At 38.0% G+C, this 17,913-nt stretch overlaps 1 protein-coding gene across 1 annotated transcript; it reads right to left on the reverse strand.

The window, feature by feature from the left end:
• Window positions 1–8,533: 8,533 nt before the first annotated feature.
• Window positions 8,534–9,490, reverse strand: LOC105738864 (olfactory receptor 51B4; the record flags this gene model as incomplete). The annotated part of the gene is made up of 1 exon (XM_030828712.1): window positions 8,534–9,490. A coding segment is annotated over one exon (957 nt), but the record flags the coding sequence as incomplete, so codon positions are not given.
• Window positions 9,491–17,913: the final 8,423 nt, after the last annotated feature.

Consider the following 17,913-nt stretch of genomic DNA (forward strand, 5'->3'; position numbering starts at 1 on the left):
AACATTCTAACAATACAGATGCATATAAACTTAAAAACTGAAAGGGCTCATGCAACCCTACCTTCTCAATATCACTTCTCTACTTAGAAAAAACCAGCCTTAGCTGTCTGCTGTGAATCCTTTCAAAATATATTTCTGAGAAATGAGAGAGAGAAATGGGGAGAGTGGAAGGAAGCAAGACAGGGTAAGAGACAGGGAAGGAGGTGTGGGGAAACAAATTAAATTATTCTTTTCTCTGTCTCTTGAAAGAGCTCTTTCCATTACGTTGAATCAAAGGTAATGTTGCCATTTCTGGACTCTTGGAATAAAGAAAGACCAATATGTGAAATCATTTGGAAAGTCTATGGCATTTTCAAAATGCAAGGTGATGTCTTACTAACTAGCCTCTGCTTTATTATTAGAAATGGGGAAGTGAGTATAGACATTTTATCAGGAGATATACTAGGAAAAGGGAAACTGGAGAAACTGGGAGGAGTATCCAGATGTCCTGTCCCTGTAAGGTGGGGGCACCCACCTTCAATCAAAAGGGCTCCTTAACACTTTCTTTGCTTGTGGCTCCGCAAGCAATCTTGGACCGTTAGCTCCACAGGTATCTTCTTCCCTATAGTGGTCATAACAGCAGCTTCAGCTACTTCTCTAAAGAGTCCCGCCAGATATATGTCAGGGAATATAATCCACTAATAAAAATAAAAACATTTTGACTGTAGTTATTTTTGTCATTGTGTTTTTTGTCATTGACTGTAGTTTTTTGTCATTGTGACTACCAATAACATTCTCACTCTTTCATCAGTAATCACTCAGGTTATTCTATGAACAACAGACTCTGGGAAAAATTAGAGAAGAAGGCATCCATGTGCTTACTAGCCTAAATTGAAATTGCTACAGCAGAGTGAACCAGAAGGTTTACAGATATTTTCCACAAAGAGTAAAGGGATTGAAGCCTTCTCCAGATCAATGCATAGGAAATAATAATGGACCATATAACCCATATTATGATGAACAACATTAGGATAAGTCCATACCAATTTTTAATCCAGACATAAGCACAGACTACATGAAGCATGTCCAAGTGGAGGCAGGAGAAATGAGAGACATGATAGGAGCAAGAAAAGAGGAGCCATTTGATCAAGAATAGCAGAAAAAGGAAAGGCAAGTCATATTAACAAATGATTGTCATGCCAACAGTACAGATAACTGCTAATAAAGGTAGAGGCATAATACAGGTAGTAGCAGATATCTACATAGTAGTTAAAGGACATGGCCATCAGTATAGAAGATTCCATAAAGGAGAACCTAAAGAGGAAGAATAACTTGTCAGAAGCTTAAAAGTTGAACTCTGAGGCATTAAACTGCAATATCTTTTTGACTGTGGAAAGGGTGGTGAAGGGAAAGTCCAAGTACATTTGAGCCAACATAGGGAGGAACATTGGCTTGGTGAGGGATATCTATCGTGATGTTGTCCAGGATGGTGATGATACCCATAGAAATAACGTAGAGAAAACACGAGGGGATAGAGATCTAGGCAAAGAGGCATCAAAGCTAGGGATGTTTGTAAGGATGAAATAGAAAGTTGTTTGTGTTAGTCACTGTGAGCATGACTGGCAAAGGCAATGCAGAGGCTAATGCCTTTGTTATTTTTTATTAGTTTATTTTAAATTGACAAATAATAATTGCGTGAATTCATGGAGTAAAACATGATGCTTTGGTATATGTTTACAATATTAAATGGTTAAGGCTAATTAACAAATCCACCACTTCACATACTAATTTTTTGTGGTGAAAACATTTAAAATCTACTCTTTTCATTCAAAAATCTGGAACATGGTTAAAATGTCATATGTCTCAGAATGCAGTAATGGACTTAGAAAACATTGAATGATTCCTTGCAAATCATGAATAATGATCAATCAAGGAAAACCTGTGAAAATGAGAAAATTTTGGAGCCTGAACTAAAAATATCTTTATCACTTTTGGAGGTCAAGAATTCAGATTCATTTTTCTGAGCCTGTAAGGTAAGAGCTTGAAATGGCATTATAGCAGAATGTAGGCCTTGAGTGGATTAATGTGGAAGCAAAACAAGCCACAAATAAAGACAAATGTGCAACATCAGAAACATGAGTTGTGCCATTAATTTTCAGCAGTTTCATATGAAACGTGGGTTTGTTTATTGCTACGTCACAGTCAGATGTTGATGGTCCTGAGTGCTCTCCTCCAAGCAGTGGGCCAGGAATCCAGGTACCTTCCTGTGATTGACTTTATTATTTCAGAATCTTTTACTTTCTGCCACATAGAGGAAGGGAAAGAGAATGATAGAAGGGCACTCTGCCTTGGGGAGTAACACATTATTATCTCCACATTATTTTAGTCACAACCAGTCACATGGCCAAGTTAATTGCGAGGGCTGTTGGAAATTGAGTAGTATATTGATTTAGTGACTCATATTGTTTCTGACATACTAGTCACTAGTAATTAGCATAATCCCACACCCTATGCTTCCAAGAATAACAGGAATATTATTGTAAAATCAAAGGCATAGTGAACCATATTTTTATTATGTTTAAGCAGTAAAAATAAGACCTGGAGTGCCAAAAGACTACCAAATTCTGTAATACTTTGTGGAATCTAAGCTTTCTCACCCCAAATTATATCTTATTTCAGAGCAAATAACTTAGGCTTTTAAAAATGTTTCCTCACGAGTTATTATTGTATAATGATTCAGAGCAGGTATTCTAGAGCCAAATATCATGAGTTGAATTATGCCCTCTGTCAATTAGTAGCCACTTCGTCTTGGAATATTACTTTAGGGCCCTGTGCCTCAGTTTCCTCCTCTTAAAGGGTATTACAATAGTACTTGAGGCACAGAGTTAGTGTGAATACTAAATGAAATAATATATCAACAGTGTCTTGTGTATAGTATAAGCCATGATCATTGTATTGTTATTACTATTACCACTATTATTACTATTACTTTTATACTATCCTAGTGTGTATGTTGAGGATGTAGGGGCTTAGAGCAAAGACATGAAGGTCACATATGGGTAGAGATGGGAATAAATAAATGAGATTACATTGTCAAGGATTACACATAAGTCTTTCTCTGCAAAGCGAGAAGGAAGGTTAGTCTCTTTCAGAGAGCATCATGGCAAAAACATTTTTTCAAGAGAATCCAAGCATTTTACGTCCATATAGTTGCAAACAATGCCAAGTAGAACTCTGATCCAGAGCTAAGTGGGGCTGTGGGAACTATATACCAATTGATGGACATGCTGCTTTTTGACTCGGAGGTGGATAAGAGACAAAACTCTTTTCTTCTTAGACGTACTAAAAAGTAGTTAGTCTGGAAGTATTTAGAAGACTTTGGACAGGAATGTGATTTTATCAGGTAAATAAAAAATAGAGGCTATTTCTGAAAGAAGCAAATAGAACCAAGTAACACACAGGAAATACCCATAATGTACATATATTTTTGACTAGAGTAGCATGTGCAAATTTGTATAAAATATTTGCAGGTAAGTTAGGTAATGCAATATTTGAGACTCTAAGTTTGCGGGAAACTTAGAACTGTTTCAGTTTTCTACATTGTTCCTAACTATTTAAAATGCTATGAAATGATTTTGCAGATTTTTCTGAGATGTTTATAGTGATAAGTGAGAATATATGAGATAGTCTGTTCCTTTGTTGCATAACTGTTTAAAATATCTTTTATATAATGATAAAAAATCTCTCTCTTTGTAACTCACCACAGCAGATTTGTATTATTTTATGTGAAGAAACTCAGAATATGGATTATTATTTTTCCTCAAATTATCACTTTTATAAGGAGCTGCTATCTATCCATCTTATTTTCTTTAGGTAAACCAGTGTTTTATCTCTTCTCATTTTCTATCAAGGATTAATAGGTCTTCGTCATCTTTATTGTCTTTTTTTCTCCAACTTTTTATATCTACAGGTTCCCACCTTAATTTATATTTTAAAGTAGGTGAACAAATGCGTTTTAACACTCCAAGATAGATTTAGATTAAAACATCTAACCAGGATAAACATTGCTGTCTAAATGTATTTGTTGTTTTAATCTCTTCCATCATTGTAACGATGAGAATATGGAAAGAAAACTTCTGCTAATTTATCCTTTAAAATCACTTCACATTAGTTATCTCTTACATATGAGTCCCTGGCAGTGTCAGTTGACCATTCCTTTTCATGACCCTAAAGACTTCTGATAAATATACTGCATTTTTCTATAGCTCATTTCGGCCTATACAAATTATGGGTTTGCATGCCTTTATCCCTAACTAGGCTACACAGCTGTTTAAATTAGGAATTACAGATTTTGCCAGATAATTCTACATATAATACAGATTAGGCATTTAGAAAATTTTGGTGAATAGGTAAACACTAAATTGTTCCTCAGACATTTGTCAGATATTCACTATGATACCTACTTATTGAGAACCAAGTAAATAGAGATATTCAGACACATTATAGAGAAGTATACACTTACAAACTCAAAGTATTTGACACCCCTAGGCACATGAAACGCTTTTGAATATAAAACACACTTTTACATACACATTATTCATAAACATTGCCAATGCATGCAGAAAGAAGCTTAATGTGGATTTTACATATACTTTCATGAACGTAGCCTTGCCAACATCCTTTCCCTTTCTGTTAGAGTCACCTGCCTTCATGCATCCCTTGTATATGATACCTTGAGTTATCCCCACACCCAAATCTTCAACAGACAGAAATGTAAAGTCCCATTTAATGTGTGATAGGTGAACTAAATATTCTATCTCAGTATTCATCTGACAGCATAGGAAGGAGAGAAATCCCTCTGCCTCATTTATACCACATATTGTGTTTCTATGGCCGAATCAGCTTAGGTTCTACATTGTGTGGTTTTGGATAAATTACTTAACCTACCTAAGTAAGGCACCTGAGTGTCAGTCTCTTCATGTGCAGTCAGGAATTATAATGAAAAGTAACTCGAAGTATTTTTGTGATAATCAGTTAGATAAAAATGTGAACTTCTTAAGACACTAGCAACTTGAATACATAATTGATCTTTTATTCTATTATAATTATATACTCAACTCATGTGAGGATCCAGTTTCTATATCTAGACTTTTCAAACTACCTTAGAGAAATACTTGTATATCTTCCTTGTAGGTATGGAGTAAAATACTAACTTCAGGTTTAGTACCAATGCTTATCCCTATTATAATTTACTTTGCAAGTTTTATTTTCTGTTCCTTATTGGTCAATACTTTTTGATCCAGCTGCTCAACTGTGATAACACTTGATAATAATGCCAAGAGGCTGGGGTGAGCTATAAGAGGAGTCAAGGCTAATCAGTACGTCAAGAGGAATGAATAAGAAGCTGGATAAAGGGAATGGAATGGGAGGGTGTTTCCTGAGGGAATATTCATGAGACAAACAGAGAATAAAGAAACGAAGGGAATGATAAATATAATATAGGCATGTTAATATAGAAGTGATTTCCAGAAAGTGCATGAATAAGACAGCTAAAAAGATAGAAAGACCTGGCACTTAAAATGTGAACGTGAAACAGTTCTGGCTGAGAGATGTATATCAGGAATGGCCATGTTCCTGGCTTGAGGGTAGGGCCCACGCCAGGGACTCCGCCCTTTTCTGCCTAAAATTTCTCTGCCTCCTGTCCCTACCATTAGGAGGCCAGGGTGGGAGCCTCATTGCTTGAGGCTAGGAAATGGAGAGCAGCCTGGGCAACATAACATGATCCCACATTTACAAAAAATAAAAACATTAGCCAGGTGTGGTGGCATAAACCTGTAGTCCTAGGTACTCAAAAAGCTGAGGCAGAAGGATTGCTTGAGCCCAGGATTTCAAGGCTGCAGTGAGCTGTGATGGCACCACTGCACTCCAGCCTGGGCAACAGAGCAAGATCATGTCTATAAAAATAAATAAATAAATAAATAAATAAATAAATAAATAAATAAATAAGCTTTAGCCACACCAGACAAGTAATATTGTGTATTTTTAAAGGACTGCATTAATAAATTTGAGGGTTTACAGAATGGCAGGTAGTTATCCTTGGGAAGACAATATGCTGATGGGGGAAATACAATTACTGCCCTGGCTGAACTCACAGTATGACAGAGAATTAACTATGCTGATTTGATAATTCCTCAGAGCAGAGCTCTAAGACAGCTTATAGACACGACGCCTGCTTCACAAGTTTCTCAAGTACGGCAAACTTCTCAGTCAGGGTGAGACTGAGCATGAGGTCTAAGAGACTTGTCTGGAAGCTGCACTTGTTTGAAAGGACACTGATTTTACTTCAATGGTGCAGTAAATGTCCTTATATACCACTGGATCAGCAGGTGGATGCTGACTTAATAATTGAAAGGTTTTTCAAACTAAGAAGTTGTAAAATATAATATATAGGTTATGAATATAATTAAAATTAAAACCCATAAATGTACATTTACTTAAGAAAATGAGTGATTTTTAAAATTTATCCTTTTTAATTGATTTTTGACTATTGATACAGGTTGTTTAAAGATCAATAGGCTATAATATCATATTATGTCATCCCTTGCTAACATATGAGTAAACTTGAGCTCTCAACTTGATCTTACCACTTCTTCTTATTTATAATTAGATACCTCTGTTTCTTAGACTTCGCTATGATACCTTATTTTTCAGCACATTGCCCCTAAGTTTGCATTACACATTTACACATTGTTGTAGGCTGTCTTCTTATAACAATCAAGAAAACAGCATTGCAATCCCCTACTGACAAATACATTACATTTGCCATTTTTACAAAAAACCCTTATTCACCTGAAAATTTTAATACCACTATGTTTTTTACTCTTACAGACATCCTTTCAGTGGTCAATAGAGATGCAGCTTTCCTAAATGTAGTTTGTATGTTAGCACAATGTGCATTTTAGACCAAATAAAAAAGGTAACCAGAAAACAACGTTTCTAAATAGAATACACTCTGTATGCCAACTTTGGAAAAACAAATAAATTTTACACAGAGAATAACAACTAAAATGACAATGAATAAACCCCCCACGTCCTACTTTCAAAGAACTCTCATAAACCATTCGCACAATGACTGAATCCTTCAGGATTAGTCATTTTTTAGTTTTGATTTTTCCTGCATCCAAATGGCCCTTCTAATTTGGAGAAATACTGCATTATTTAGCTTTAGTTTTCGGTAAGTATTTTCTTATCAAATCTCTGGAATATTTTCAGAGTGCTCACTGCCCAGATGTAAAATAAATATGAAAGATTTCTTAAGTGAAGCAGAGAGAATTTAGAATGGAATAATTATATACTGGGTTCTGAACATGGACTTTCAATTAGAAAAGAAAATATTAGAAGCAAGCTCAATGAGAACTTAAAAATTGGAAGAAACAGCAGTCTTCAGAGAGGAATGAATGCAACTTTTGAGATTAGTTTCCTATAAGGAGATCAGCTGCAAATATTAGCGCAGAACTAACAGTAGATGAAGAAATTGTCATCCCCTGTTACACTAATAGCAAGTAGCAGACTGCGGTTCAGACACAATGAACAGCATAAAGACTTACAAGCACTTTGAAGAAGGTTGAAGGAAGAAACTATTCCATCAGTGAAACATTTCTAAAATATAACATTACCTTTGCCAAGTTTTTGCATTAATTATCAAAACTATTTCATGAAGTGAAAAAGTCTCGAGATTTTTTATGTGAGAAGCAAGAGGGGAAATAGAAATGGGTGGTGATATCTAAATTTATAGTTGGTTATTTTTTTCAGAAGAAAAATATCAGGAGACAAAATAGAAATCTGGAAAGAAGAGAAAGTATTAAGTTAGTTCTGCAGACAATGGGAAGAAGGAAAACGGGGCTGGGATATCTGGCTTCCACTAGATGATAAGAAATGTGTTTGGTGCTATTTAGCTGTTAGTCTGTATCACATGCCTTTTATAGTAAAATATGCCGATCTGCTAAGGGAAATTACATTTCCTGAGGAAGCTTCCTGAAGTTCTAGATATTTGCTGTTTAGCCTCACACAAGTTTGCTTACTAATCAAGCAAAATCCTTTTCAGAGTAATTAGATTCAAAGTATGGAGATGAAAATATGATCATGTATTATTCAAATTCACCTTTATAAGACACATAAAATGTACCTCCAACTGCACATTTTCCTTTAGATGAACTGTATTTGACCCAAGCTGCTTTAGTCTACTTATCTTGACTATTTCTGAAATCATAGTTACTCTTCTTTTGGATACAGAACCTGGATTTTTATATCTCCTCTGCTTCCTGTATTCTTTTTCTTCAGCATCCCTGGCATTCCCTCTTCATTAGGTGATATATATATATATATATACACATATATGTATAAAAATTTCTTGCTCACATCAGCTTTTTCATGTGATAATTAAAATTGAATCTAACTCTGAGGAAAAAAAAGTGTGGATATAAAACCAAGGTTCCTTTTCAGTAATGGGAGAGGCCCAGAAATCCTAGAGATCTTGAGATTCTGAAATAAGGGCTCAAGCCCTACTCTGCCCAGAAAATAGGTGAACGATGCTTCTTTGAATCTGCTTGGTCTTGATGCTATAAATGACAGGATTCATGAATGGAGGAAAGAGAAAATGGACATAGCTCATGGTAATGGGGACCACATGAGGTGCATGTTTCCCAAACCTGTGAATGAATGACAGTCCCATCACAGTGATGTGAAATACTAGGACACAGCTAATATGGGAGACACAAGTGTTGAGAGCTTTAGCTTGCTCTTGTCCAGATGCAATGCCCATCACTGTCTTGAGGATTAGTATATAAGAAAAGATGATGATTAGAGCATCTAAAAAGACAGTCAAAGAAGTCAAAATAATTGGATATATGTGATTAAACGTGATATCATCACAGGCGAGTTTTATGACATCTTGGTGGAGGCAAAATGTGTGCAAGAGGACACGGGAACCACAATATGGGTAACAGTAGAGTGAAAGAATTATGGGCAAAATGGACATAAAACCTCTCATCAGTACCCCCAGTCCTATGTTCATCACTCGGGAATTGGTAAGAATGGAGTTATACCTCAGTGGTGTGTGGATGGCAGTGAAACGGTCATAGGCCATAACAAGGAAGATACCTGATTCTACAATGGCCAGTGAATGAATGAAGAAGGACTGGTTGAAACAGGCAGCATGGGCAATCTCCCTCTGGTCTAGCAGCAGGACACCCAGGACTGTGGGCATCATAGTGAGTGTCATCCCAAGGTCCGTGCCTGCCAGCATAGCCAGGAAGTAGTACATGGGCTCATGGAGGCTGTGGTCATTCCAAATGAGGACAAGAAGTGTGCCATTTCCAAAAAGGATGGAGAAGTAGATGACAAAGAAGGGAATAGAGATCCAGTGGTGAACTGCCTCTGAGCCCAAGAAGCCAGTCAGCAAGAAGGGGGCAGCACTGTTGTTATACCACACAGTAGGTTTTGCAGGTGGAGAAGATATTTTTTAGGGGTGATGACCTCCAAAGATGCAGTTTCCTTTTTTCTCTCACAATCTTCTTGTAGCACATCATCAAGCCATTTTTTACCTCAAAACTTAAATATTTTTCTGGATTGTCTCATACTTAATTAATTGTAAGCCTGTATTCACAAGGCCTTTCCCTAGAATAACAAATAACAATAATCATAGTCAGAATAATAATTCCAATTCACTGTGAAGCATACAACCTTTATTTTTTCAAAACTCATCTTATGTCTGTGCTCATAGCCTTGACTGTTAGTCCCAAATAGGACTCCTTTGTTCCCTTTTATTCTCTTTACTCTTTTCTTCCTCCTGCTATGATTTATCACAGTAACCCTTACTGTGTTACTATCCAAGTTGGTCAGTTCAAATTTTTTCTCTTGAAACGAACGGGACAGCTGTCTTTAGCATTAACCACTGAGGAAAATGCTTATTCAATAGAAATGACTGAGAAATATTGTGATCAATGTTGCTATCTCAAGTGGACTGTGAATAAGAAGAGAACCCAGCCTGAACAACATAGCAAGACCCTGCCTCCACCAAAAAAAAAAAAAAGAAAAGAAAAGATAAAAATTAGCTGGGCACAGTGGCACACATCACTTGAGCTCAGGACTGTGAGGCTGCAGGGAGCTATGACTGCAGCACTACTCTCCAGCCTGGGCAACAGAGTCAGACTCTCTCTCTATAAAAAATAAAATAAAATAAAACGAAAGAAAATAATTCATCTATTGTGAGTTTCCACAGAAATCTGAAAACCTGAACAAGTGGGTAAAGTTAGTAAACTCATTTTAGAAAGCTGTAATTACTCAGTGGACTTGGGGACTCAGCAAGTTCCCTATGCTGCAAAAAGTCTGAGTTTTGGCACATTAGGGACAAACATGAAAATAGGAGACTCATGTTGGAAGCTCATAACGGAAATATTTTAAGGACATACTTCTACAATGAGGGCCTCCACAAAAGCCTAATAGTGGTTAGAGTCATAGATTTGTAAATATGTTGATCTGAAGGGCAATAGTAATATCGGAAGTTGGTAATTGAGTTAATAAACTTCACACAACCAGTTCTAGGGAAAAGATAAGCACTCCCAGAGAGAAAATATGGCAACTATGTTGCTGATGGAGACAATCTTATAGACCTTCTAATCATTATGAATCTATAAGACTCTTACTGAGAAAAATTCACAAGGATCTTCATAGGGAACTTTGAACTCTATAATTAATATTTATTTATATTTATAATTACACTTTTACAAAGTCAAGATTTTTGTTGTTGTGATACCAAAAAATTTTGTAGCAGGTTTATGAGGAAAACAAAGAGAACTACAAGGGACACTCAGTTTCTCCCAAATTCAATTGATTCTATATGTATCCAGAATCTTTTAAAATATCATTCTATATTATAAATATTACTACTGACACCTTTGAAGTGTAATTCAGTAAAAATGAAGTGATAATAATCTTTGCACCTTTTTTATTTTATAAAAACCATAGAAACAATAGTAATTATATGTTTCAGAATTTTGGCACATAGTAACATCTCCAATATAAGCAATTATTGGTGGAGAGAGATGGATAGAGGAAAGGTGAAAGGACTTTTGAAAGGGCTGCTACTTCAGGGTACACTGTTGATAACAAAAATGTCAGTCTAGGCACTGCAGTAGCAGATACTATGTTCATATGGATACTAAAAACACTGCTAACTAACTTGATCCACTGCATTATGGCCTGTGTAGTGCTTAACTTGGCAAAACTTATCTACCTCCACAGGAGTGATGTGTATATCATTATAAGTCCTCTTAACCTTCCAAAGTTGCCTTATAAGAGAATGGATAAATGCCAAAATTTGCTGTACAGGATAAGAGCTAACCACTTATTTGGATCTACTGTCACCCAGATAATGGACCAGATGGAGGAAGCCGGAGGAGGCCTGATTATTCTTCAACGATAGTCATGTTTTCAAAACCTGAGCTGCGTTTTGGACATTTGGATGCACAGGGTTTTATTAAAACTGTGTGGTAATTACTGGGGAAATAGTTAATACAATTTATAAGTATATTTTATTGACCTAAAGATAGCTCTCTATTTAATATCTGCAGTCTGTAGCAACAGCTACCCTGGCGTTTAATTGTGGCAAATTTGGTAGTACCAGAAACTGTCCACATACCCAAATATTCCAGGGAGAATAGTTGCCCCAATAGTTTAGGGAGTCTCCTAGAATGTGATACGTGACAATAGTGACAGTCATAACTTTAGTGGAATTTATCACTCTCAGACAAGCACAGAGGCTCCCTGAGGGATGCAAACGTGACTGGAGCTCACTATTCTCTTGCCCCTTTCTGAGTGCCTTTGGACTGATTCTTTGTAAGCAACTATCCCAGAGTCCTCAAGAGTTTCTGAAGGTAACATAGATCCATCATCCAGAGCTTCTTCAACTTGCCATGCTGACAAGAGGCTTAGGAACTGTTCAGGAAACCATTTATAAAGACATAAACTAAAACGAGAAGACAAAAAGAGGATATTAAAATCACGTTAAAAAAAAAAAGCTCTTCCGTTTAGCTCCAGATAATCTGCAAGCACCCTGTACAATCAGTGTCCCCTGAATCCACTTTTTCATCTCCACGTATTGTCCCCAAATTGTACTCCTATAGAAGAAATTAATAAACATATCAAAATAAATATTTAAAGTCAACTGACAATGGGAAGTCATGAGAGGAAGACAGAATATCTGAAAAATTTCAGCTTTTAAGTGACTTTTTTATACTTACCTTAAGTACAAATTAAAATGGAAGAGGTGGCCAGGCACAGTGGCTCACGCCTGTAATCCTAGCACTTTGGAAGGCTGAGGCAGGTGGATCACGAGGTCAGCAGTTCGAGACTAGCCTGGCCAACATGGTGAAACACTGTCTCTACTAAAAATACAAAAATTAGCTGGGTGTGGTGGTGAGCGCCTGTAATCCCAGCTACTCCAGAGGCTGAGGCAGGAGCATTACTTTAAAAAATCTGAAGGGTGGAGGTTGCAGTGAGCCAAGATTACAGCACTGCACTACTGCCTGGGCAACAGAGCAAGGCTCTGTCAAAAAAAAAAAAAAAAAAAAAAAAAAAAAGAGGTTTGGAAAGAAACACTGGGAAACTAAGAAAAATTTTACTCTCAGTAAAAAGAAAGATCGCAAAGGAGATAGGCAAAGAAGCAGGCAGAGATATAAGAGGATAGCAAAGTTGATCTGTATTTACAAAAAACAATGAAAAGGGAAGGTTAGAGGAGTGGATACTACAGTAGTTTAATAGTGAAAAATATAGAATTATCAACTAAGATAAAGATAGAGATGTTGATTGTTTTGGGCAACTAGGTCTTTGGTAATATTGACCATTTCAATATAATGGCAGAAATGAATGCCTAGTGACTGTGAGGCAAAAAGTGAGTAAAAAACAGCTGGGCACAGTGGCTTATGCCTGTAATCCCAGCACTTTGGGAGGCCAAGGAGGGTGGATCACTTGAGTTCAGGAGTTCAAGACCAGCCAGGCCAACATGGTAAAACACCATCGTTGCTAAAATTACAAAAATAAGCCAGGTGTGGTGACACATGACCATAATCCCAGCTACTCTGGAGGCTGAGGCATGAGAATCCCCTGAACCCTGGCGGAGGAGGTTGCAGTGAGCCGAGATCACACCACTGCACTCCAGCCTGGGCAACAGAGAAAAATCTGTTTAAAAAAAAAAAGAGAGAGAGAAAAGAAAAGTGAGTAAGAAAGAAGAAAGTGAAGATGATATTTTATTTATATTGTTATGGGGAGGAAATTGAGCCTTAGACAAGTTAAGGAATTAGCCTAAGATCACACAACTAATATGTGTCATAAAGGAATTCAAACACAGGTTTATCTAACACAAAACCCAAGCTCATATTCTCAACCAATGTCCATCAAATGGAAATGGTTAAACTTGCTTGCTGTATTTGAATCCTTGGCTTTTCTTACCTGAGCCACAGTTTTCTCTTTGCAGTTTTGAGAGGTGACAGCATGCTGGCAGCCCTCACTGTCGGCGCCTCCTCAGCCTCGGCACCCACTCTGGCTGTGCTTGAGGAGCCCTTCAGCCCACTGCTGCACTGTGGGAGCCCCTCTCTGGGCTAGCTGAGGCCAGAGCCAGCTCTCTCTGCTTGTGGGGAGGTGTGGAGGGAGAGGCGCGGGCAGGAACTGGGGCCACGCCCGGCACTCATAGGCCAGTGAGAGTTCTGGTGGGTGTGGGCTTGGCGGCCCACACTCAGAGCAGCTGGCCAGTGCTGCCAGCCCCAGGCAGTGAGGGGCTTAGCACCTGGGCCAGCAGCTGCGGAGCCAGCGCTGCACTTGAATTCTCGCTGGGCCTCAGCTGCCTCCCCGTAGGGCGGGGCTCGGGACCTGCAGCCAGCCATGCCCAAGCCTCCCCTGCACCGTGGGCTCCTGCACAGCCAGCCTACCGGACGAGTGCCGCCCGCTGCTCTGCAGCACCCGGTCCCATTGACCGCCCAAGGGCTGAAGAGTGCGGGCACACGCGGGACTGGCGGGCAGCTCCCCCGAGGCTGCAGTGCAGGATCCACTAGGTGAAGCCAGCTGGACTCCTGAGTCTAGTGGGGACTTGGAGAACCTTTATGCTTAGCTAAGGGATTGTAAATACACCAATCTGCACTCTGTGTCTAGCTCAAGGTTTGTAAACACACCAATCAGCACCCTGTATCTAGCTCAAGGTATGTAAATGCACCAGTCAGTGCTCTGTGTCTAGCTAATCTAGTGGGGACTTGGAGAATCTTTATGTCTAGCTAAGGGATTGTAAATACACCAATCAGCACTCTGTCTAGCTCAAGGTTTGTAAAGGCACCAATCAGCACCCTGTGTCTAGCTCAAGGTTTGTAAATGCACCAATCAGTGCTCTGTGTCTAGCTAATCTAGTGGGGAGTTGGAGAACTTTTGTGTCTAGCTCAGGGATTGTAAACGCACCAATCAGCACCCTGTCAAAATGGACCAATCAGCTCTCTGTAAAACAGACCAATCGGCTCTCTGTAAAATGAACCAATCAGCAGGATGTGGGTGGGGCCAGATAAGGGAATAAAAGCAGGCTGCCAGAGCCAGCAGTGGCAACCTGCTCAGGTCCCATTCTTCTCTGTGGAAGCTTTGTTCTTTTTCTCTTTGCAATAAATGTTGCTGCTGCTCAGTCTTTGGGTCCACACTGCCTTTATGAGCTGTAACACTCCCTGCGAAGGTCTGCACTTTCACTCTTGAGGCCAGCGAGACCATGAACTCACCAGAAGAAAAAAAACCTCAAAGCCGTCTGAACATCTGAAGGAACAAACTCGGGAAGCGCTGTCTTTAAGAACTGTAACACTTACCACAAGGGTCCACGGCTTCATTCTTGCAGTCAGTGAGACCAAGAACCGACCAATTCCGGACACAGTTTCTGAGCATGACCTGAATATTGGTTGTTTACTATATCCTAAGTATTTATTCTGAATTCTGATGAGAGATATATTTGTTAAAGAAACAACTCCCAAGGGGTAATTCTAGCTCATTTCCACATAGGATATTTGGGAATAGTGTACCAAATAATTCTCTTTTCCTCCCCCACCAGGGAAAGATCTGGGCCATTGAGATTGGTCCCTATGGCCTTTATTTTCTTTGGCAGGACAGTCTCTAAGAGAAATTGTGTCTCTAACCTCAGATGAGGGATGACCTAAATGAGTCACTCTCAAGTGTTCCATTGGTCTTAAAGAGTGGGAAGACCAGTCACTTTGTCTTTGTAAATGTTAACATTTGAAGAACATTGCCCCTTTTCAAACTGTGTATTATATTCTCTAATCCAACCCTTTACAAAATCCTTGAGCCACCACCTAACCATTTTGTTTTGACGATTATTCATCATTTATTTATTCTTTCTATTGATTCAAAACTCACTACCCTACCCTGAGCTAACTCATTCATATATATAATTATTCAGTATAAATATATGTATATATGCTGTTTACTATCAATATATGTATGCATATGCATGTGTATATATATATTCACACACAGAGAGAGAGAAAAAGATAAATATACTTCTCTGAAAAATATTTCTATTCCATATATTTAGGTCTGATATCCAGAGTAAACATAACCATATATTAGCCATTACATTCATACATAATTTTTTTCAAGAAGTATAAAGATATCTGCATTAAAAACCGTAAGACTTCTTTCCTGATGGGTGAACTATATCAACAGTCTTAAATGTTTATCATGTAATTATTCCTAATCCTGATATATTTCCTATGATGCTCCACCTTATTGGATATAATGATCCAGGTGTTGTCATATTCGTCCCATTCTGAAATCTCTTTTTTCATTGGATTATGTGCTGAGTTTCTATTAAAGTAGTCTAAGACTGTGCAGATCCACAACTCTACCCTAAACTCTTATCTCAAGACATGTCAAACTCAGTCTTTCAGATTTAAAATAGTGATAAAATGCATATTCTACATAATATATGTGACAGTTGTAGCGAGTTACACTCTGTTAACTATCACTTGTTTATACTTAGGGGAAAAAAACTAAATATCCACTCATATGTTCAGGTAAGATTTTGCCAAAACGTGATTTTAGGTCATACAGCAATAAATGCATTCCAGAATTCATTTTGCAGAGCCTGGTGATTCTAGACTTGTAGCTAAGAAGTGACAGCTTTTTAAATATCCATATCATAAAGTCGATTATCATTGTACTCACAGTAAACAAAACTGAAAGATTTTAAGTGAGTGACATTTTCAGTGCTTAAAATGGAGCTTAACATATAGTGCGTGCTCAGTAAATACTAGTTAAGTAAATGAATGTTGTTCATGTAATGCCGCCATTGGTTTTGTAGCCAAATTGTAGACCTTAACAACTTTTATATTTGTTTGTAATAAGATTACTAGTTAAAACACGCCAAACAATGCTATCTCCTTTTATTTATTGTTTAGTACTTCTATGTCTCCAATTTTTTTTTTATGCTTTAAGTTTTAGGGTACATGTGCACAATGTGCAGGTTTGTTACATATGTATACATGTACCATGTTGGTGTGCTGCACCCATTAACTTGTCATTTAGCATTAGATATATCTCCTAATGCTATCCCTCCCCCCTGCCCCCACCCAAAAACAGTCCCCAGAGTGTGATGTTCCCCTTCCTGTGTCCATGAGTTCTCATTGTTCAATTCCTACCTATGAGTGAGAACATGCGGTGTTTGGTTTTTTGTCCTTGCGATAGTTTACTGAGAATTATGATTTCAAGTTTCATGCATGTCCCTACAAAGGACATGAACTCATCCTTTTTTATGACTGCATAGTATTCCTTGGTGTATATGTGCCACATTTTCTTAATCCAGTCTATCGTTGTTGGACATTTGGGTTGGTTCCAAGTCTTTGCTATTGTGAATAGTGCCGCAATAAACATATGTATGCTGGTATCTCACTGTGGTTCTGATTTGCATTTCTCTGATGGCCAGTGATGATGAGCATTTTTTCATGTGTTTTTTGGCTGCATAAATGTCTTCTTTTGAGAAGTGTCTGTTCATGTCCTTTGCCCACTTTTTGATGGGGTTGTTTGTTTTTTTCTTATAAATTTGTTTGAGTTCATTGTAGATTCTGGATATTAGCCCTTTGTCAGATGAGTAGGTTGCAAAAATTTTCTCCCATTCTGTAGGTTGCTTGTTCACTCTGATAGTAGTTTCTTTCACTGTGCAGAAGCTCTTTAATTTAATTAGATCCCATTTGTCAATTTTGGCTTTTGTTGCCATTGCTTTTGGCATTTTAGACATGAAGTCCTTGCCCATGCCTATGTCCTGAATGGTATTGCCTAGGTTTTCTTCTAGGGTTTTTATGGTTTTAGGTCTAACATTTAAGTCTTTAATCCATCTTGAATTAATTTTTGTATAAGGTGTAAGGAAGGGATCCAGTTTCAGCTTTCTACATATGGCTAGCCAGTTTTCCCAGCACCAATTATTGAATAGGGGATCCTTTCCCCATTTCTTGTTTTTGTCAGGTTTGTCAAAGATCAGGTAGTTGTAGATATGCGGCATCATTTCTGAGGACTCTGTTCTGTTCCATTGATCTATGTCTCTGTTGTGGTACCAGTACCATGCTGATTTGGTTACCATAGCCTTGTAGTATAGTTTGAAGTCAGATAGCGTGATGCCTCCAGCTTTGTTCTTTTGGCTTAGGATTGACTTGGTGATGCGGGCTCTTTTCTGGTTCCATATGAACTTTAAAGTAGTTTTTCCAACTCTGTGAAGAAAGTCATTGGTAGCTTGATGGGGATGGCATTGAATCTATAAATTACCTTGGGGAGTATGGCCATTTTCACGATATTGATTCTTCCAACCCATGAGCATGGAATGTTCTTCCATTTGTTTGTATCCTCTTT

Source organism: Nomascus leucogenys, chromosome 15 (genome assembly GCF_006542625.1).
Source record: "Nomascus leucogenys isolate Asia chromosome 15, Asia_NLE_v1, whole genome shotgun sequence".
In the NCBI taxonomy this organism is placed as follows: Eukaryota; Metazoa; Chordata; class Mammalia; order Primates; family Hylobatidae; genus Nomascus; species Nomascus leucogenys.